At 43.4% G+C, this 23,086-nt stretch overlaps 1 protein-coding gene across 1 annotated transcript in view; it reads left to right on the forward strand.

Moving 5' to 3' along the window:
* The window catches only part of LOC143988160 (putative cation-transporting ATPase 13A5), a 240,005-nt gene that overhangs the window by 140,116 nt on the left and 76,803 nt on the right, over nt 1-23,086 (forward strand). Inside the window, exons 19-20 of the mRNA XM_077487487.1 lie at nt 13,455-13,497; nt 18,857-18,966. Coding sequence (XP_077343613.1) covers nt 13,455-13,497; nt 18,857-18,966 — 153 coding nt within the window. The remainder of the gene's footprint in view (nt 1-13,454; nt 13,498-18,856; nt 18,967-23,086) is intronic.

The following is a 23,086-nucleotide window of genomic DNA, read 5'->3' on the forward strand; positions in this document are numbered from 1 at the left end:
CTTTTCTTTTAACAGCAACTCAGTCTCTGATCCCTTTACTATGTGGTGTGCTCATAAGGCCTATATGAGAGGTATTTTAATTCAATTGAACTCACGGGTTAAAAGGCAGAGGACACATAAAATGGATTCCCTTCTATCGGATATCCGACGACTAGAATCCCACAATAAAACGAACAAAACTACTGTAATGATGAACGCATTAAATAAACTTCGTTCGGATCTCAGGCTCCTATTACTAGAACAATACGACAAACATGTCCAATATTTGAAATTGTCACACTACTCATCTGGCAACAGGGCTGGCAAATTACTTGCCCGGAGATTAAAAGAACATAAAACTAAATCTAATATCCCCTTTTTAATCCGCAAAAGCGACAATAGTAAATTATATAACCCCTTAGACATTGCAAATTCTTTTGCGGATTATTATTCCTCCCTTTACAACCTTAAAAATGACCCGACCACCCCACAGCCCACCGAATCCGACATTCAAAAATTTTTTACGGGTCTTTCCCTTCCTACTCTAACGAAAGATCAATTGGATATCCTCAACTCACCTATCACCGAGCCTGAGATCCAACGGATTACTAGGACCCTTCCGACTGGGAAATCGCCAGGCCCGGATGGTCTGCCAAATTGTTACTATAAAATTTTCTCTCAAATTCTATCCCCAGCCCTAAAAGAGGTTTACTCTGCGGCGGTGTCCTCTGCCTCGTTCCCTTTGGAGATGCTCAAGGCATATATAGTTACTATCCCTAAACCTGGGAAAGAACCTTCTACGCCGGCCAATTTTCGGCCTATCTCCTTATTAAATACCGATGTGAAATTGTATGCAAAAATTTTGTCCTCCAGGCTTCTTCCTATTCTTCCATCCCTGATAGGGCCGGAGCAGACAGGCTTTACGAGGGGACGACAGGCGTCGGACGCCACTAAAAGGGTTGTTGATGTGCTACAGTACGCCAAATCCTGTCGGATGCCTTCTCTGCTGCTATCTTTGGATGCGGAGAGGGCATTCGACAGGATACACTGGGGATATATGTCTTATACGCTGAGCAGATTTGGGTTCTCAGGACCCATCCTGTCCGCGGTCCTGGCCCTATATTCTTCCCCTTGTGCTCAGGTTTACACATCGAACACGCTCTCTTCCTCTTTTCATATTTCAAATGGGACTAGACAGGGATGCCCCCTCTCTCCCTCTATCTTCAACCTCCTTATAGAACCCCTCGCGGAAAAAATCAAATCCCACCCTGACATACCGGGCTTCGAGTTTGCGGGGAAATCCCACAACATAAGCCTTTTTGCGGATGACATCATCCTTTTCCTATCTTCCCCGCATTCCTCCCTCCCGCAGGCCCACTCCATACTGAATGCTTTTAGCTGCATATCCTACTATAAGGTGAACTTTACTAAATCACTTATTTTAGGTTTAAATCTCACTTCCCAACTCAAGCTCACCCTGCGAGACAAATTTCCCTACTCATGGGCGAAGTCCAGCCTTCCCTATCTGGGGTTACAAATTACAGATGACCCACTTAAACTAGCTGATGCTAATTATATGCCTTTAATTGCTAAAATAGAGAGAGAAACTAACAGACTTGCCAAAACGGAGCTTACCTGGTCAGGAAGGCTAGCGTCTTTCAAAATGTTGTTACTCCCTCAAATATTATATGTATTCCGTACACTACCTATCCCGCTCAAAAATACTCACTTAAAAGAACTTTATACCTTACTTAGGCGATACATTTGGGGGGCCAAGCGACCCAGATGCGCCAGACGTCTGCTGATTAAACATCGGTCGGTTGGAGGGATGGGTTTGATTGACCTCAAAGATTACCATAGAGCGACCATACTTACCTCACTTAAACATTGGTTCTCTCCTTCACCGGATCTCCTCTGGTGTGGCATAGAGCAAGCCCTTAGCCCGACAAAAGACCTCCGCTTACTACTTCTATCGGACTTATGGAAACCTTTCCCTCTGCAAACTCTCCCACTCACCCTGCAGGCCTCATTATTAGCATGGAGAGATTTACATAAGCTATCGGACACATCCCTCACCACCACAACGGTTCCAGCACCTATAGAAATCTTATCTCAAATGATTCCCAATACAAACTTTTCGAGATGGAAGGCTAGGGGTATCTCCCACATCTCTGACCTGTACCAGGATGACCATCTTAAACCCTTCGCAGTATTGAGAGATGAATATGCATTACTACCTAGAGATCTATATGGTCATTTACAAGCAACTCATTTTCTCAAATCACTAGAACCCTCTCAAATTACTATTCGTGTCCCAGACACACTATGGAAATATTATGCTACATCCCCTCCCAATACTAAAGGAATTTCCCTTTTCTTCTCTGTATTTCAGAATAAATCTACATTCACCAATTCCCATCCCTACGCAAAATGGGCGTCTGATTTTAATAAAACTTTCACTCCTTCTGAATGGCAAAAAGCATTCCAGGCTATTTACAGTTCTTCGAGATGCGTGAACCACTGGGAGCTCTCACAGAAAATAGCTTTGCGTTGGTATTTGACACCGTATCTTATGGCAAAAATCTCGCCATCTAACTCTCCCCTTTGTTGGCGGGGGTGTGGCGAGATTGCCAACCTTTCCCACATGTTCTGGTTCTGTAAACATCTTTCCAGTTTTTGGGGGAGCATATTTCGGTGTGCCTCGCGTATCTCGGGAATTTTAACACCAATGTGCCCTGAACTAGCGGTTTTAAATCTGGGTATCGGAAACTTTCCCCCCCAATGTCGTACAGTGATCACGCATCTACTGATAGCGGCCAGATTAGTGATCACCAGAAATTGGAAATCTAACCGTTCCCCTAACATTTCAGAAGCTCTAGACATCATTAGACAAAATTACAAATTGGAATCTTTATTTGCTGATAAGCAACGGGTCTAGAACGAGGTTTGATCACCAGTGGAAAACTTGGGTGGACTGGTCTGTACAGAATTGATCATTAAATAGATCTTTCCCCTTACTCTGTTGTTCCTTTTCTCCTTTTATGATAGTTTGATTACAAATGTTGTTGACTTACCAGTTTTTTTTTTTTTTTTTTTCTGTATCGAACCTAGGTATGTTTATATACAGAGATATTTGCCTGCCTACTGATATTCTACCTTACTAACTCGACTTCGCTGTTCTCCACCATCCTCCAACCCCCTCTCTTCTCTCCTTCCTCTCTCTCCTTTTTTCCTCTTTCCTTGCTCACCCTTTCTATATTCCTTCCCCTATACCAGTACTGATCATATGGAAATGCATACTATTAGCTGACTTTATTTCCTTCTGCAATGTAAGGCCAGTACTTTATTTTTGTGTACAATGTGTTGAATAGCTTCCTATGACTCCTTCTACTTTGCGATCATTGTATGCTCTGTATTCATGTGTTCGCTGTAATCATATTTCTGTTAAAATTCTGAATAAAAATTATTTGAAAAAAAAAAGAAGGGTTGCCAGCCAGTAATGATCCCTCTCCTTGATACCACAAATCCTAGGGTTTTTTCACAGGCTCTGCAGAATCAGGGAGGCCATGCACCGTATGTTTGCAGAGGCAAGAGATTCTAAGTCCTCTGAGTCACCAAGGATGACATTGTCAGGCACTACCTCCTCCCAGCCACATACAACCCCTTGGGTTTCTGGGGACCATCCCTTGAAGACTGCTGCGTGTTATCCTCCACATCCATACTGACACATTCCTCCTCCTTCTCCTCTTCTTCTTCCTGTGTGTTTGGCAGCCCTGCAGGAATACTATCTGCATAAAGGGGCCTTCAGAGGGAAGAAAGTCCTCCTCTTCCCCCCCACTGTTCTGCCTCAGGTGCCCTGTCCATTATTTCATGAAGCATGTGCTCCAGCAGGAAGACTAGAGGGACAGTGTCAGTGATGCATGCATTGTCGCTGCTCACCATCCTTGTGGCCTCCTCAAATAGTGACAGGACAGTACATGCATCCTAAATTACTAGCCAGCGGCAGGGCAAAATGAAGCAAAGCTCCCGTGATGAAGGGCGGAGAGAAGGTTGGTGCCAATGTTGCATACAGCCATTCTTGACTCCAGCTGACATGGCGCCAACTGCCTCTGAGCCTTCCCCTGCAGAGATGAAAGAATCTCTGCCCCAGTGTGGCTCCTGTCCCCTATGCAGACCAACTGAAGCACTGCATATCTTTTAGCCTGACTGCTTGTGTAGCCCCTTGAATGCTTAGGGAGCACTGCTGGTTCAGAGGATAATTCTGCAGAAGAGTCCATAGAGGAAGAAGAAGAGGAGGTGGTGGAGTAGAGAGATGTGTCAGAATCACCACCAGCTTTTTGGAGGTGTGGTGGCGTAACAAGCTCCAACACTGAACCCTGTCCCAGCTGCCAGCAAAGTTACCCAGTAGACTGTGAAGGAAACCATGCCTGCTGACCATGAGTCAGCAGTAATATGAACCTTGCTGCTGACCGCACTGTCCAAAAAGGGCCAAAACTTTGCCTTCCACATGACGGTAGAGAGCTGGAATGGCCTTACATGAAAAACAAATTTGTTTTGGAGCCTGCCACTGTGGTACAGTACATTCTACATATTTAAAAAAGGGGGAAGAGTCTATCAGCTGAAAAGGCAGCAGTTGCAGTGTGTCAGAAACCATGAATAAGACCGAGACAGAAGTACAGTTAAATCACACCTGTTTAATAATAATAAAAGTAAATAGAACAAACCTAGTCAAAACATAGCTAAAGTTTGGTAACCAGGAACAGATAATCAGACAAGCCAGGATGTCAGGAAACCAGGGATAAGCTTACTTCAGAACAGGCCAGGATATCAGTAAACCAGAGATTCAGCATAGTGGAACCGCAAGCAGGATCTGGAACCAGAAGGGATGTCAGCCAAGCAAGTCTTTATCAGGCACACAGGAAAGAGTCTCTGTGATGTTGACCAGGCAAAGGCAGAGAAGATCTGGGCTGGACGGCTTAAGTAAGCAGGACTGATGAACAGGATATCATCAACAGGTGAATCACTGCAGAGAGATAGAAGCTGGCAATTAACCAGCTAGCTCAGAAAAGGAAGGGCTGAGCCCAGCCCTGACACAGTGCTAGTAATTTGGCCAAGCTAGCATTTAGATGCTGAGCATGTAGATGGCTGGGACAGTATTTTTTTTTTTTTTACGGTTCAGCAACTGGGGTAGTGAAAATTGCCCGCTGATATCAACTGGTGGTGTACTGCTAGCAGATTGGCTCCAAGTACTTGTGGCACCTATTGCTATACCTACATTCCTCTAAGTGCAGGTTTTTGAGAGATCTGGAGGTATAGTAGGGTTTGAGAACACAGATGAGGAGCAAGGAGAAGTCCGCCTTTTTTTAATATGTGGGTCTTTCAGGTGCTGTTGTCAAAGGAGTGCATGGCAGGCCGTCATACGTCTTGTCAGGCATATGGTGCACAAGTGGGTGCTGTTCTGGCCACGCTTGATCTGCTTCAGACATAGATTGCAAACAGCAACAGTGTGATCTGCTGTACATGTGTCAAAAAAAGGCCACACCGGGGGCGTGTCCGGCGCGTGACCAATATGGCCGCTTGAGAACAGAGCTCCTCACTCTACGGCCTTTCCGAGCGACTTCCAGCCTTCCCCGGTGTTTTTTTTCGCTCCGGTGGAGCACCGCAGATACCCGTCCATCACAGAGGAGATGTCCCTCAAGCGGAAAGAGGATCGCATCCCTCGCAAGCTAACGGCTTATATGTATCAGCCGTCCGCGCGGCGCGGCCAAGATGGCGCCGCGGCTTCAGGCTTACATACACTGACGGAGGCCGCAGCTTCTCCTCGCCGAGACAAAAACATCCCTGCTCGAGACAACGCACTGGTAAGTGCAAACGGAGGAGGAAGCCCCTGCACATCACCTCCGGGAACGCCAATCTCCCATAGCCCAGCCAAATCTAAAATGCGCCTAGATACTACAGGGGGATCCCAGGATGATATACAGCCTGCCACCATGCCCTACATCCTCCCCCAGCAGAACCCTCAGCCTGACGCCATAGCAGCGTTTCCTACAGCGGGACAAGCAGTTATGGACACCACCCTTAAGGACATGTTAATGTCCCTCAGAAGCTCCTTACAAGCAGACATGTTCTCCCTTATGCACAGCTTTGGGAACAGCATCCATGCACTGGAGAACAGGGCCTCACATATAGAGGCTAATGTGGGAGACATTACCATTACAGTGAATGATATTATTGATGCTCAGGAAACTCAGGCCCACAACATCAACTGGATTAAGGACAAAATGGCGGATTTAGAGGACAGAGCAAGACGAAACAATTTTAAAATCCGTGGAGTCCCTGAATCCGTCCAAAATACTGAACTGCCCTCGTTCGCAAAAAATCTACTCAAAGCTGTGCTTCCTGATGCAAAAAATATTGAGCTCATTGTTGACCGCATTCACAGGTTACCTAAGCCCGCTTTCCTCCCAGACGCCGTGCCCCGAGACGTCATCCTCAGAGTGCACTTTTACCATATTAAAGAGCAATTTATGCATAAGGTGAGAGCACTGGACACTCTCCCTGAACCGTACAATCAATTACAAATCTACGCTGACTTGTCCCAACACACCTTGAGCAGGCGCAGGCAACTTAACACGATTACCAAGGCGCTGCGTAATAACCAGATCCAATACCAGTGGATTGCACCCTCCAAAATATCCATCCACCATGGCGGTTCGAAACACCTGATCACTTCACTCCAACAAGGACTGAAACTCCTACAAGACTGGAATATCATTCCTACTGATGTGACCCCCATGGACCACAACAATATGGGAGATGTACACGCACGTCCTCTTCCACCGAGACCCCAGAAACCTTACTCTCCTCCACAGTAATCCGGGGAACATGATTGCTCACGCCGTATGAGTGTATCTCCTGTCACGCTCGGTCTACAGAGACTACTTACCCTCACCTAGTGTTTCTGGCACGGTTGTGCCCAGGACTTTATTTGTGGAAACACTCTCCAATTAACCCCTACCTTTTGTTCCTCCTAGGGAACCCATCCCAAGTTTCTGACTGCGACACAAGTACCCCTTCATTCATCTGAATAATTCCGATCCTCTGCCACTTGATTCCTGCTGAAAGGAGCTGCTCCTGATCTACCTGATCTGTTCCCCACCCCCCCTTTTTTTTTTTTTTTTTTTTTTTCCTTTCCTTTTTTTTTTTTTTTTTTCCTTTCCTCTCTTTCTTCTTACAGGTCGCACCTCCCACGCAACACTCTTCTCAGCGTCAAGTCTGCACAACTCTGGTACAGCTTTATTGAAGACTTCTTCGAACACCACGTTGGACTCCTACTCCTCCTAGTCAATTTCAAGGTAACACTCATCCTTGCTGCTGCTCTTTTCATATTCCTACGACACCATGACTATCAAAATTGTATCTGTAAACGTCAAAGGCCTCAATCACCCTGCTAAAAGGGCTTCCCTCTGGTCACTGGCCAAGCAAACCAAATGTGACATCATCTGCGCTCAAGAGACACATTTTTTAGCTAGCCACCCCCCTACCTGCACCAACAAATGGTTTAACACTATCTATCTTGCTAATGCAAAGTCAAAAAAAAAAGGAGTTCTAATTGCCATTCGCAATTCTTTAGCGTTCCAATCCACCTTGTGTATCCAAGATCCAGAAGGCCGCTACATCATTCTGACTTGCATGATCAAGGGTGCTCCCTATACCATAGTCTCTCTGTACGCCCCTAATGTTCACCAAACTCGCTTTCTACGAAAACTCCATAAGAAAGTTGCAGAGATTCAGCAAGGAGCGGTAATCTGGTGCGGAGACTTTAACTGCACCCCTGACTCTGAATTGGACTCTTCTGCCCACACTAAGCGACATAGATTAGCCCTAAACCCTCTTTTGTCAACATTTCGACTGTACGATGTTTGGAGATGCCAGCATGCAGATGAAAAAGACTTCACCTTTTTTTCTCCCTGTCACAACTCGTATTCGCGCATCGATTTTTTTTTGACAGACCCCTGGACCTTACAAAAAATCTCATCTTCGGAGATACATCCCACCACTTGGTCTGATCACTCACCAATAAGCATCACTGTGGAAGATTCAACTAACAATCCTCCTGCTTATCTATGGAAACTCAACACCAAGATTTTACAATCAGAACCATATTCTAAACTGCTCCATGACAACCTGAAAGCTTTTTTCTTACAGAACAAAGACTCTGTTGCGGACCCACACATCTTGTGGGCATCGCACAAAGCGTATATGAGGGGGCTCTTTATTCAATATGGAGCGAGAGACAGGAGGCAAAGGAGGCAGCGGATAGACAGCATTCTCACTAACATTCAAAATACTGATCTCCTTAATAAGCAGCACCCCAACCCGGCACTTAAATCTAAATTAATATCTCTTAGGCTAGAACTTAGAACCCTACTGCTAGAATACCATGACAAAGCTCAAAAACGCTTTAGAATGAAGTTTTATTCTGAAGGCAATAAGCCCGGTAAACTGCTTTCCCACCAGATTAAAGGTTATATACCGAAATCGCCCATTCCCTTTTTGCATCATCCCACTACCAATGCTAGGTTATCCAACCCGCAAGATATTGCGAACGCCTTTAGTGTTTATTACAGTAGCCTTTACAATCTGAATAATGACACGACTTTACCCAAGCCCCAACTCTCCCAGATTCATGCTTTTTTACAGTCAATAAACCTGCCCCAACTAACCCCACAACAACTAGAACTGCTAAACTCCCCATTTACGCAGAACGAAATCATGACTGCCATCCAATCACTACCGAATAACAAAGCTCCAGGCCCAGATGGATTTGTTGGGGAGTACTATAAACAATTTTCTTCCGAATTGACCGAACATTTGCTCCCGGTATTTAATTCTGCTGCCTCCTCCGCCTCCTTTCCTCCAGAAATGCTTAAAGCCTTAATTGTTACCATACCGAAGCCAGGGAAGGAACCCACCCTACCACAGAACTTTCGCCCCATTTCCCTTCTTAACCACGATGTGAAGCTTTATGCAAAAGTCATTGCTTATAGACTTAATGATATCCTGCCTCTGCTAATACATACTGATCAGTCAGGTTTCGTCAAAGGACGTCAGACGTCAGACGCTACAAGGCGTATGATCAACATTATCCATCATGCAGTGACCCATCGGATGCCTTCTCTGCTTCTCTCGTTGGATGCGGAGAAGGCATTCGATAGGGTTCACTGGCCATACCTTAGATTGACCCTAGAGAAATTTGGTTTCCATGGTTTTATACTCACTGCAATTTTAGCCTTGTACTCTTCTCCTTCAGCCCAAGTCTATTGTCTATCCATGCTATCAACAACCTTTGCTATAACAAATGGCACCAGGCAAGGATGTCCCCTATCGCCTCTGATATTTGACCTTATGATTGAACCCTTAGCGGCAAAAATTAGATCCCAACACAACATTTCCGGTTTCCACATAGGTAATTCTGAGCATAAGATCAGCCTCTTTGCTGATGACATTATCCTTTCCCTGACTAACCCTGCTACTTCCCTGGCTTCGGTGCAACTAACTCTTGACGAATTTAGCAATGTTTCATACTATAAGGTAAATACCTCTAAATCTTATGTTCTTCCCTTAGCGATGCCAACGCAACAACAGGCACACTTGCAAAGCAGCCATCAATATGCATGGTCTACGCATTCTCTCCAATACCTAGGTATTAAGCTAACTAGCGACACGAGCGATCTTTACAATGTCAACTTTCTCCCCTTCTTGAATAATCTCCCCAAGGAACTAGACAAGATTTCTAAAATAACACTTTCTGCTTCAGGCAGGCTAGCGGCATTCAAAATGATCATTCTCCCTCAGCTACTATACCTTTTTAGAACACTTCCCATCTCGCTACCCACATCTTACTTCACGAAACTTCAATCCCTTCTTAGTAAAATGGTTTGGCAAGGAAAAAGAAACAGAGTTTCTCAAAAAATACTGGTGAAACACAAATCGGTGGGTGGCATAGGGTACATCAATATACAAGACTATCATAATGCAACTATCTTAGCACAGTTGAGAGCATGGTTTATGCCCGAACCCACTGTCCACTGGAGCTCTATGGAAGCTTCCCAAATCCCTGGCAAGAACCTCAAAAATTGGATACTCAGTTTTCCCAAACTGAGGAAAGCGGACCGCAATATATCTCCGACTATACATGCATCAGTTGAGGCATTTGAGTACCTTCTTAAAAATGTACCTGCATCCGCTTGTACTTACCAAGCCCCTATCCCAATAGAGGTTTTCAATCTAAAAATTCCTAACATGCAGGTATCTTCTTGGACGGATAGAGGCATACAGCATATTGCAGATCTATATAATGTAGACTTTGTGCACTCATTCCCTTCGCTACAGCACACTTTTTCACTCCCCTCGACAGAATACTACAAGTACATCCAAATCTCACACTGTCTAATCCGCAACCCACATCTCCAACTACACCTTCCCTTGAAAATCTGGCAATATTTTACTAATCACACTTCCCCATCAAAAGGCATTTCTATTTTTTACGCTGTGATCAAAGGTAAGAACACCTTCGAGATCCTTCCTCCCATGCAGAAATGGGAAAAAGATCTTGGAATTCTCATATCTCCCCACCAATGGCAATGTGCGTTACGTTTTAATCATATAGTTACAAAATCTGCTAACCTGTGGGAACTTACCTACAAGATTACTCTTAGATGGTACTTATCGCCGCATCAATTACACACATATGACACCGCGATAGATGCCTCCTGCTGGAGACAATGCCACTCCCCAGGGACCCTCTATCACATATTGTGGGAATGCCCCAACATTGTGCCGCTGTGGACAGATGTATTCCACCTGTTATCTGAGCTCACACATATCTCTATAAGCCCATCGCCTGCACTGGCAATCTTGAACGTTGGCATAGACAATTACCCTTATAGGCTTCGCTATATAATTACACACGTCCTCTTAGCGACCAGACTGACGATAGCCCGTCACTGGAAGTCCTCAGAACAGATTTCTTGTGCAGAAATTGTGCGTTTGGTGCACCTACATGGAACATATGAACGTATGTTCGCTACATCTGAAGGACGTTTAGCTAACATTGCGAATTTCTGGGAGGATTGGGACTCCTGGTATGCTCGACCATAATTGTACTTTATCTGATTACTTCTAACCGCTCCACCTGTTCCTACACCTGCAGTATAACGCATGTTCTACCTACCCTTTTCTCCCCCCCCCCCTCTTTTTATTTTTATTTTTTATTTTTTTGTTTTCTTCTCTCTCTGCTGTCCTCGTAAGCTCCCCCTATCTCTGTGCGCCGCTGTGGTGCATCACACTGACCCACCTTCAACTGGTTTTATCCTACGCATTGGTATCCTCAGATGGGGTACTTGTTCATTGTTTGTTCATTGTTAGTTCACTGTTTATTGTTTCCTTACTGTTTTTTTGTTCACAGTTTATGGACTAGCTCATTATCAATCGCAACTTTATGCAGCTAATGATAACATGTTACAGTAATTGTTTCCAGTCTATTATAGAATTCTATAATGATACCTGTAAGCACTGGAGTGGGGGAGGCGGATCCCTCGTCTATGGGCACAGTGTGCTCCCATTAGGGGTGCCTGCAGACGAGACCCTCCATCCCCGTTTTTTTTTTTTTTTTTTTCTTTTCTTCCTCATTTTCCTGTTCCTTGTTTTTAACTTATCCTACCACTCCTTCTGTACTTGCTTATGGAAACATTCGGATTTATAAGTTGCAGTCCCACTAGGACTAGAGATTGCTTATGATATATTATGCTGTTGAACGAGCTTTATGAGCTGTATTCTTGCTACTTTGTATGCTTTGTTATGTATAACCCAATAAAAATTTATTGAATCTAAAAAAAGGCCACACCAATGTATTATATATCGTGTACACTGCCTGCACTTTATTATGTACTGTACACCAGCTGCACTGTATTATATACTGTACACCACCAAATGCACTGTATATATATATATAGTCTACACTAAATGCAGAGTGTATATATATATATATATATATATATATATATATATATATATATATATATACACAGTCTGGTATATGCAATATATATGCAACATGGTAAAAACAAGCAGTTGATCTGTGTACTTACTACCCCCAACTGCCTATCTACAAATTTACATGACAGCTGTCCAGGCCAATCCTCACTGCCATCATGGTGTGTCAATTGAAATGCTACAAGTCGCGTTACATCTGTAAACCACACCCAATAAAATGAATAGGACTCTGACACAACGATGTGGCAAATGCATGCCATGTGGTTGAGGCGCGATATGCCATGTGGTTGCAACACAGTAAAGCAGAAGGCACCTAGGCAGCTATATCGCCTTTTGACACCTGCAAACTGGCACTTATCAATGGTGGATCGCTTTTGGAAGGGTGGTAAAGTCTGCTGGCCATGTGAAAGAGGCCATAAGCCATAACTTACATCTGGCTTTTGCCTCTGCATCTAGGCAGAGGTGATTACTGTAAATAGAGGATTAATTTGACTGCAGATGTTTAATATGTCCATACAGTGTTTAATTGTGTCTAGTCTGAGGCCCTGTCATACAAGAGAGTACATTACAATGCACAGGGCTTTTATCCCAGAGAGTAGATGCAGGTACACCCCCCCTTTCAAATCAGCTCTTGTCTCCCCCATCCACCTCCAAGCACCGGCCCTTGGTTCCACCCCTTTTTTTGGGGCTAGGTAGTTTTAATGGAATTTGCAAGTGAAAGGCAATAAAATAGAACCCTTGCAACCAGCAACAACAGACCCTCCAGTAAAAATAGATCCCTCCCGGCAACAATAGACCCCCTCAGTAACAACAGATTTCCCTAGCAATAATAGATCCAACCTAGCAACTATAACTTCACCAAGGAACAATAGCCCCTGCCACCAAGCTACAATAGATCCACTCCAGCAACACTAGATCTCCCAATAGCCAGCAGCACTAGACCCCTCCCTCAACAGTAGATCTCTCCCATTAACAATTGACCCCCAGTAAATATAGATCCCCCACTGGCAGCAATATATCCCCCAGTGACAATAGATCCTCCAGCATACCCCAGCACCCCTTGTCATTATATACATTCAGTGCTGGAGGTGCAGGAACTGCGCTCCCCTGCGTTCCCGCTGAAAAAAAGCCCTGATAACGCATAGGATAAAGGTTAATAAAAGTCTAATACATTAGGATCTGAAACTGAACCTTATCCTTTTCAAATGTTATAGACATATGTGTGCTCTTACATGTTTTGTCATCAACAGAAGGGCATAAAATAATGAAACTTAATAATGTTGCTGGTTTCAGACTCATACTTTGTTGCATTAATTAATATGTATGATCTGATGTGTTCATAAAAATTTCAGTAGAAACATACCACGTGAATAGCTGTTTCTTACTATATATTTAGATACTCATTTATTTTATTGCAGTTATTACGTTTGTATGTGTGGAGATGGAGCAAATGATTGTGGGGTAAGTCATTTTTATGTTGCATTTTGAATAGTTGGAATCACTTTGTAAATCTTAAACTTCAGTTGTTTATAATACTGTCAAGTTTCAATAATTCAGTTTTCAAAATGATTTTTATAATTTTACCAACAATTAAACATTTGACCTGTTTTCTTTCAACAAAGAGATTCATCAGCTTTAAGTCCTTTATTGCCCCCAGTGCCTCCTCAATAATTATAGAACAAAACGTTGTTTCCATTCACGATCTGAACACCAGTCTTCAGTAGTACTTCATTTTTCAACCAAATTCTGATTCCTTACAAATACAATTGGAAATAATCATTAAGGAATTTAATATAGGTATTCCAAAAAGATAAAAAAAAAAAATAAGTATAAAGAGATATTTACCCTTTGTATACCATTCAGATTGGGTTTGAAAAAAAATCTTCAAAGATGAGGGCATGTTCTGTAATTTAAATGATGCAAATCCTCAAACAATCCATGTTAATTCCAGGTTGTGAGACACCAAAACACGAAAAAAGGGGGTAAATGCTTTTGTAAGGCACTGTATAGCCCAGATGTAGCCCATTAACAAAGCTCCAAAGCTCCATTGATGCTATATTCAGATGTGTGAACATGGACTATTTTTCCAACATGACTGCGCACCAGTACACAAAGCAAGGTCCATAAAGACATGGATGAGCAAGTATGGGGTGGAGGAACTTGACTGGCCTGCACAGAGTCCTGGATATTTTCATACAACTCATACGAGTCTGTGAGATGGCAAGCTAATTATGCACACAGGACTACAGTCTTTCACGTATTGTTCCTGTAATGGCAGCTCCTGTGCAAATAGCATCAGTATTTTTCACATAAATTCAACCACCAAACATGAAACATTCTTACCATTTCTAGGTTCCAATGTGTATATTTATACAGTATCGCATCTGGTGTAGAAAGATTTTGAATCCAGGTAGTCAATAAATAGCCCTGTATCCACTGAGAAACAAACCCAATCGGAATGGTATACAAAGGGTAAATATCTCTTTATACCTGACTTCAACCTGATAGAAGACCTTTTTGATGAATTGAAGCGGAGACTGCGAGCCAGGCCTTCTCGGCCAACATCAGTGCCAGACCTCACAAATGTGCTTCTGGAAGAATGGCCCCATAGACACACTCCTAAACCTTGTGGACAGCCTTCCCAGAAGAGTTGAAGCTGTTATAGCTGCAAAGGGTGGGCCAACTCAATATTGAACCCTACAGACCAAGACTGTCATTTGTGACTGTAATAACTGTTAGGGCAGTTAGAGTTAGCCCCCTTTAGTTCTAATGTACCCCCCTAACCCCCCCAATAAAGGTTTAACCCCGTGATCACCCCCCGTCGCCAGTGTCACTAAGGCTGGGTTCACATTGCAGCGGTTTATGAGAACGAATGTGATTCGCACCGCACTGCAGTGCAAATCACATCCGATCTCTGTGCGATTCGAGTTCAGCCATTCGCCGCACCCGCCGCACCCGCCACACCCGCCGCACCCGCCGCAAATTCGCACGGGACCCTTTTTTTGGCCCGCAGCAGAATCGGATCGCATGGGTGTTCACACCATGCGATCCGAGTTTGCAGATCGCACTGCGATATGCGAACTGATCTGGGGGTGTCAGTAACATTTCACTGACACTCCCAGCAGTTCGCATAGGGCAGTGTGAACTGCCGCCGGGAGGCATGCGATGCGGGAACCCGCCGCGGATTCGCGGCGTTTCCGCATCGCTCCAGTGTGAACCCAGCCTAATAAGCGATCATTTTTCTGATCGCCGTATTAGTGTCACAGGTGACGCTAGTTAGGCAGGTAGGTATTTAGGTTCGCCGCAGCTTTTTATAGCGCCAGGGACCCCCATATACTACCGCATAAAGCCCCCTGATTGCCCCCTAGTTAACCCTTTCACCAGTGATCACCATATAACTGTTACAGGTGACGCTGGTTGGTTAGTTATTTTTTTATAGTTTCAGGGCACCCGCCATTTATTACCTAATAAAGGTTTAACCCCCTGATCACCCGGCGGGTGTCATTTGTGACTAATAACTGTTAGGGCAGTTAGGGTTAGCCCCCTTTAGTTATAAGGTACCCCCCTAACCCCCCCAATAAAGGTTTAACCCCGTGATCACCCCCCGTCGCCAGTGTCACTAAGGCTGGGTTCACATTGCAGCGGTTTATGAGAACGGATGTGATTCGCACCGCACTGCAGTGCAAATCACATCCGATCTCTGTGCGATTCGAGTTCAGCCATTCGCCGCACCCGCCGCACCCGCCGCAAATTCGCACGGGACCCTTTTTTTGGCCCGCAGCAGAATCGGATCGCATGGGTGTTCACACCATGCGATCCGAGTTTGCAGATCGCACTGCGATATGCGAACTGATCTGGGGGTGTCAGTAACATTTCACTGACACTCCCAGCAGTTCGCATAGGGCAGTGTGAACTGCCGCCGGGAGGCATGCGATGCGGGAACCCGCCGCGCATTCGTGGCGTTCCCGCATCGCTCCAGTGTGAACCCAGCCTAATAAGCGATCGTTTTTCTGATCGCTGTATTAGTGTCACAGGTGACGCTAGTTAGGCAGGTAGGTATTTAGGTTCGCTGCAGCTTTTTATAGCGCCAGGGACCCCCATATACTACCGCATAAAGCCCCCTGATTGCCCCCTAGTTAACCCTTTCACCAGTGATCACCATATAACTGTTACAGGTGACGCTGGTTGGTTAGTTATTTTTTTATAGTTTCAGGGCACCCGCCATTTATTACCTAGTCTCACTAGTGTACCCCTAAATTTAGGGGTGTCTACTTTCCAAAATGGGGTCATTTGGGGGGGGTTTGTGCCATCTTGGCATTTTATGGCCTTCAAAACTGTAACGCCCTTAGAAAGCCTGAAGGCGGTGCTTGGTTTTCGGGGCCCCGTACGCGGCTAGGCTCCCAAAAAGTCCCACATATGTGGTATCCCCATACTCAGGAGAAGCAGCAGAATTTATTTTGGGGTGTCATTTCACATATGCCCATGGCATGCGTGAGCAATATATCATTTAGTGACAACTTTGTGAAAAAAAAAAAAAAAAAGTTTGTAATTTTCCGGCAACTTGTGGCAAAATATAAAATATTCCATGGACTCAACATGCCTCTCAGCAAATAGCTTGGGGTGTCTACTTTCTAAAATGGGGTCATTTGTGGGGGTTTTGTGCCATCTTGGCATTTTATGGCCTTCAAAACTGTAATAGGTAGTGAGGAGTGAAATCAAAAAATTACGCCCTTAGAAAGCCTGAAGGCGGTGCTTGGTTTTCGGGGCCCCGTACGCGGCTAGGCTCCCAAAAAGTCCCACATATGTGGTATCCCCGTACTCAGGAGAAGCAGCAGAATTTATTTTGGGGTGTCATTTCACATATGCCCATGGCATGCATGAGCAATATATCATTTAGTGACAACTTTGTTAAAAAAAAAAAAAAAAAAAAAAAGTTTGTAATTTTCCCGCAACTTGTGGCAAAATATAAAATATTCCATGAACTCAACATGCCTCTCAGCAAATAGCTTGGGGTGTCTACTTTCTAAAATGGGGTCATTTGTGGGGGTTTTGTGCCATCTTGGCATTTTATGGCCTTCAAAACTGTAATAGGTAGTGAGAAGTGAACTCAAAAATTTACGCCCTTAGAAAGCCTGAAGGCGGTGCTTGGTTTTCGGGGCCCCGTACGCGGCTAGGCTCCCAAAAAGTCCCACATATGTGGTATCCCCATACTCAGGAGAAGCAGCAGAATTTATTTTGGGGTGTCATTTCACATACGCCCATAGCATGTGTGAGCAATATATCATTTAGTGACAACTTTGTGTAAAAAAAAAAAAAAAATTTTTTTTTTGTCATTATTCAATCGCTTGAGGCAAAAAAATAAAATATTCAATGGGCTCAACATGCCTCTTATCAATTTCCTTAGGGGGTCTACTTTCCAAAATGGGGTCATTTGGGGGGGTTTTGTACTGCCCTGCCATTTTAGCACCTCAAGAAATGAGATAGGCAGTCGTAAACTAAAAGCTGCGTAAATTCCAGAAAACGTACCTTAGTTTGTAGATGTGACAACTTTTGCGCAAACCAATAAATATACAATTATTGACTTTTTTTTTACCAAAGACATGTGGCTGAATACATTTTGGCCTAAATGTATGACTAAAATTGAGTTTATTGGATTTTTCTAATAACAAAAAGTAGAAAATATCATTTTTTTTCAAAATTTGCGGTCTTTTTACGTTTATATCGCAAAAAATAAAAATCGCAGAGGCAATCAAATACCATCAAAAGAAAGCTCTATTTGTGGGAAGAAAAGGACGCAAATTTTGTTTGGGTACAACATTGCATGACCGCGCAATTACCAGTTAAAGCAGCGCAGTGCCAAAGTGTAAAAAGACCTCTGGTCATTTACCAGCAAAATGGTCCGGTCTGAAAGTGGTTAATATATGCAGACAAATAATAAACCCATAAACATATGGTATATTATTTTAAAATTGTCTACATTAACCGCTTGAGATACACGCTATAGCCGAATGATGGCTACAGTGCAGACCTGCTTTGATGGGACTACGTCTATTGACGTTGTCCCGTGCACGAGCGGCCTGCACGCCCCCTGAGGGGCACACGCTCTGTGATCAGGCGAGTCTATGAGACTCGCCTAATCACAGATCGGAGCAAGGGGTCGATCCCGACCCCTTACCACGTGATCAGCTGTCAGCCAATGACAGCTGATCATGTGATCACAACAGAGCCGGTAATTGGCTATTTTTCCTCCGATCACTGGCGGCTGTGAGAGGGACTTCAGTCCCGATCACAGAGAGCTGGGGTCAACTCATCAGTGCCCACCTGCCCCCTGCCAGTGCCACCTAATTATAGGAAAAGTGCCACCCATCAATGCTACCCATTAGTGCCCATAGTGCCACCCATCAGTGCCCACAGTGCCACCTATCAGTGCCCACAATCTGCGTCAACAACAGTGCTGCACCTCATATGCCCCATATCCGTGCCCATCAGTGTCATCTACCAGTGCCCATCAGTGCCGCCCATTTTTTTTTTTTTGCATCTTTTTTTGTTTGATTAGCAAAAAATAAAACTCCCAGCTGTAATTAAATACCACCAAAAGAAATCTCTATTTGTGGGAAAAAAATTATAAAAATTTCATTTGGCTACAGTATTGTATGACCGCGCAATTGTCATTCAAAGTGCATCAGCGCTGAAAGCTGAAAATTGGTCTGGGCAGGAGAGGGGTTTAAGTGCCCAGTAAGCAAGTGGTTAAATGTGGCAATCTAATATTAAAAATGAATGCAGGTTACTTAAAAACTTTTATTTTCTTCTTTTTTTCCAGGCTTTAAAGATAGCTCATGCTGGAATCTCTTTGTCAAGTCTGGAAGCATCAGTGGCCTCTCCTTTTACATCAAAAATCTCAAATATTGAATGTGTACCAAAACTGCTAAAGTAAGCTGCTTACCACTAACATATTTTTCATTTTTCTACATGAAACTAATTCTGGCATTTGCTTAATTTATAAACTATGGTTATATCATTGCTCTTCTTTAAGTAATCTAAAAAATGTACAATTGAGGTCTGTGCTAACAGCTAAATACAGAGTTGAAAAGGTATTTGGGAACTGTTTTTTATTTTTTAATCACTGCCCTGTTAGACTGGTTGGGGTGCCGAGGGTCCTGTTTTTTTTTTCTGTAGGTAGGTCACCTCCTTTCCACAGCCAATGAAACAGCAGTCACAGCTTGTTGAGGTCATCACTCTGCTCTCTTCTCTCCTATCAACCTTTTCCTCATTGGCAAAAGCAAAACACCTGACTCGCTTCAAGTACTGCCAGAACCCTCCACCCCCCGTTTGAGTGCTTTTGTATAGGAGATTACAAGAGTAGCAGAATACATTTGATTATTTTATGTACACACATAATTCTTCACATCTTCTTGCATTTTAATATTGAAATGCAATACAGGAATTAAATTGAGTCCTGACACATAAAATGCACTACCCAGAGTTAAAGAGGAAGTAAAGCGCTGCCCTTTTTTTTTTTTTTCCCCTGACGTGCAAATTAAAGGCATAATGTATATGTTACATTATGTGAAACCTGCAAACGAAGCACTCCTCTGATGCGTTGTCAGCGCTGGAGGCCGCATCTATCCTCACCTGTCTTCCTTCCGGATCCGCGGACTCTGGCTGTGTGACTGGCCGAAGCTGCATGAAGTCACTCCTGTGCATGTGCGTGAGAACTGTCAGCCACGGCACAGGGCTCTGAAGAAAAGGCACTTGTGGCCGATGCATGTTTAGGAGATATTTACAGTACCTATAGGTTAGCCTTATTATAGGCTTACCTATAGGTACAAATAATCATTGAAGTTTAAAAGCATTTTAAGGTGCCTGCCAATGCAAAATAGTACCAAGAAATCAATTGGTATTGTCTCTGTAGTGAATACTGCCTAAAGGAGAACAAAGTGCAGAAGCTCAGAAGTGCTCTCAGACACAGTTTTTTTTGTAGTGAACCCGATATTTATGAGATTGCCAGTCCAAATGTTTAAATGTTTGAATGTTAATGGATTAATGGATAAACATGTGGAATGGGCAGTAAATGAAACGCATACACTGTGCTGACGACGGCTGGTAGAGTAAAAAAACATGATACAAAACATTACTACCTGCTACAACAGCAGTGAGTACTTTAGAAACTACTTTTATTTTTGCCTCCATCTCCCTCCCTGTCCCTTTTTCTATTTTTGGAAGAGCTAGATCGATTAAAAATCAGAGACAATCCGGAATGACTATAAACAAATGGAAGGGTAATAAAATGTAAGTAGAGAGAGTGAAGAAAATTTTGAAAAAGAAGGAAAACATCATGAGAAAGCCGAATGGTAGTAGATCTAGATCAGTAGCTTCAGTTACCCCCATAATAGGGACCTTACCTTTGGTAAGATAGACTAATATAGTCAATAAATGGGGGATAAGAGGTGTCATAGGGGGTGGGCTGGGTATATAATAGTGTGGAAGAGAGAGAATGTGTGGGCGGGATAGGGTGGGTTAGGGAAGTAGATTGGGAAGGTATTTATTGATATTTGTGTATTGCAAATTTTTTCTTTTTTTTTTGGGTGAAGTGTAAAAACCTGCTCTTTTAATGTAAGAGGTCTTAACTCCCCCTCTAAAAGAAATCAAGTACTAAATTTTTTGCATAAACAAAAAATAGACATTGTTCTATTTCAGGAAACACACTTTCGCTCAGATCACATACCCAAAATAAATAATAGAAACTACAATACATGGATACATGATACATTTTTATATTCTAAATCAAAACGAGTATCGATTGCGTTCCATAGGGACCTGCCATGCCAAATAGTACAAAAACATAAAGGTAAGGATGGAAGGTCTTTAATAATAAAAGTGATGTCATATGGAAAAAAATTCACAATAATTAATCTGTACCTTCCTAATTATGGGCAAATAGAGGCTGGAGTGAAAGCCCTATCGGATGCAATGGAGAAAGCGGAGGGAATAATAGTAGTAGGTGGAGATTTTAATGGATATAAAAAAGGATACTACAAATACCCAAGTGCAAAGGAAAAATAATATTAAAATAAAGGAATTTAAAAATATATTGAGAAAATACCAACAACCGATATATGGAGGGTTCAGCATCAAAGGGAAAAAACTATACATATTATTCAAATATTCATAACTCATATTACAGATTAGACTATTTCTTTGTAAATAAAGCTGGTTTGATGATGAAACCAATAACAGAAATAGGGGGGATTTTTATGGTCAGATCATGCCCCAATATATGTAGAACTTAAAATAATTGAAACAAAGAAAATGAATGGGATATGGAGGTTGAATGACAATTTAATCAAAGATAAAAATGTGAAATGGAGATTCAACAAGTTATAAAAGAATTCTTAAATCATGAAGGAGATGAAACTTCACCTCCAATTCAGTGGGTAACATTAAAATGTGTACTGAGGGGAATATTCATCAAGCACGGAGCAAGAATAAAAAAAGAAAAAACACAAAAAAAAATCCCAATTGGGATTAGAGATTAGAAAACTTGAAGGGATACATAAGATGAGTATGAACTCGGATGATAGAATAAGATTAAAGGAAAAACAAATGCAATTGCAATCAGTGCTTGATGAAGAGTCCCTTCGAATAAGAGACAAAAATAGAGCACAGTGGTATAAATTTGGAAATAAATCTGGGAAAATATTGGCCCGAGTATTAAAAAAAACAGCAACCCCTGAGCCATATAGAATTTTTTTTAAAACCAAATGGGGAAATGACGTATGACCCAGTAGAAATATCTGAATCCTTTCATACAGTAGGTGCCACCGATATTGTGTCAATCTTGCTGCTTCTAGCAGCGAGATTGACACCCTACGAGCTCCGTCACGGGAGCCAGCGCCGAGCTGGCTCGCATCGGGAAAGGAAAAATGTTTATTTTCCTTTCCCGATAAGCGACAAGCATCGCGGGCCGGGTTGACACTGGTGCGGGGATCCGAATTGGATTCCCGCCAATACCAGGCACTGTTTGGTATGAATCCTAAGGGAGAACTCCACGCCAAATGTAAAAAAAAAAAACGGCATGGGTTCCCCCTTGGGAGGAACCTTAGGTCCCTTAGGTCTGGCAGGGATTTTAAGGGGAATCCCCTTTGCCGAAAAAAACGGCGTGGGGTCCCCCCCAAAATCCATACCAGACCCCTATCCAAGCACGCAGACCCAGACAACCAACGGCCAGGGTTGTCGGGAAGAGGCCCTTGTCCTCATCGACATGGGGACAAGGTGCTTTGGGGTGGGGGGGCCGCGCGGCCCTCCCCTTCCCCAAGGCACCCCCATGTTGAGGGCATGCGGCCTGGTACGGCTCAGGAGGGGGGGGCGCTCGCTCGTCCCCACCCCCTTTCCTGACCGGCCGGGCTGCGTGCTCGGATAGGGGTCTGGTATGGATTTTGTGGGGGGACCCCACACCGTTTTTTTTGGCGAAGGGGATTCCCCTTAAAATCCCTGCCAGACCTAAGGGCCTGGTATGCCCCCGTGAAGGCATGCAGGCTTCATGAGTGAGGCGACATTGTCGCCTTGCTCTGGCTGCTATAGGAAAAATGACATTTTCCTATTGCAGCCAGTGCAACGGGATCGCGCTGGTTAGAGAAGCCCGTCGCCGGGAACCAGCGCGATACTGTCGCACTGGAAACACAATGTCGGCAGCACCTACTGTACTTATTATTATAAATTATATAATATAAAAGAGCTGCAGGAATATAAGGAGAAAGGGGATAAGGGAGAGGAGATATGGAAATACGTAAAGGAAACGGCTATACCTAAATTTTCAAAAGAAAAGTCTGAGGAGTTGGAGCAAGAAATCTCAACAGAAGAGACAGGCAATTGCAGAGTTAGCCTTGGGAAAAAGTCCAGGCCCAGATGGGTATACCGCTAGATTTTATAAGATATTTTAGAACTTAATTATACCTATACTTAAGAAAACATATAATTCTATATCTCAAATACAACCATTTGCGGTACAAAGTACAGAGGCTCATATTGTATTAATACCAAAACCTGAAAA

Source organism: Lithobates pipiens, unplaced genomic scaffold (assembly GCF_037356315.1).
Source record: "Lithobates pipiens isolate NorthernLeopardFrog02 unplaced genomic scaffold, aLitPip1_a1.2 Scaffold_18, whole genome shotgun sequence".
NCBI classification, from domain to species: domain Eukaryota; kingdom Metazoa; phylum Chordata; class Amphibia; order Anura; family Ranidae; genus Lithobates; species Lithobates pipiens.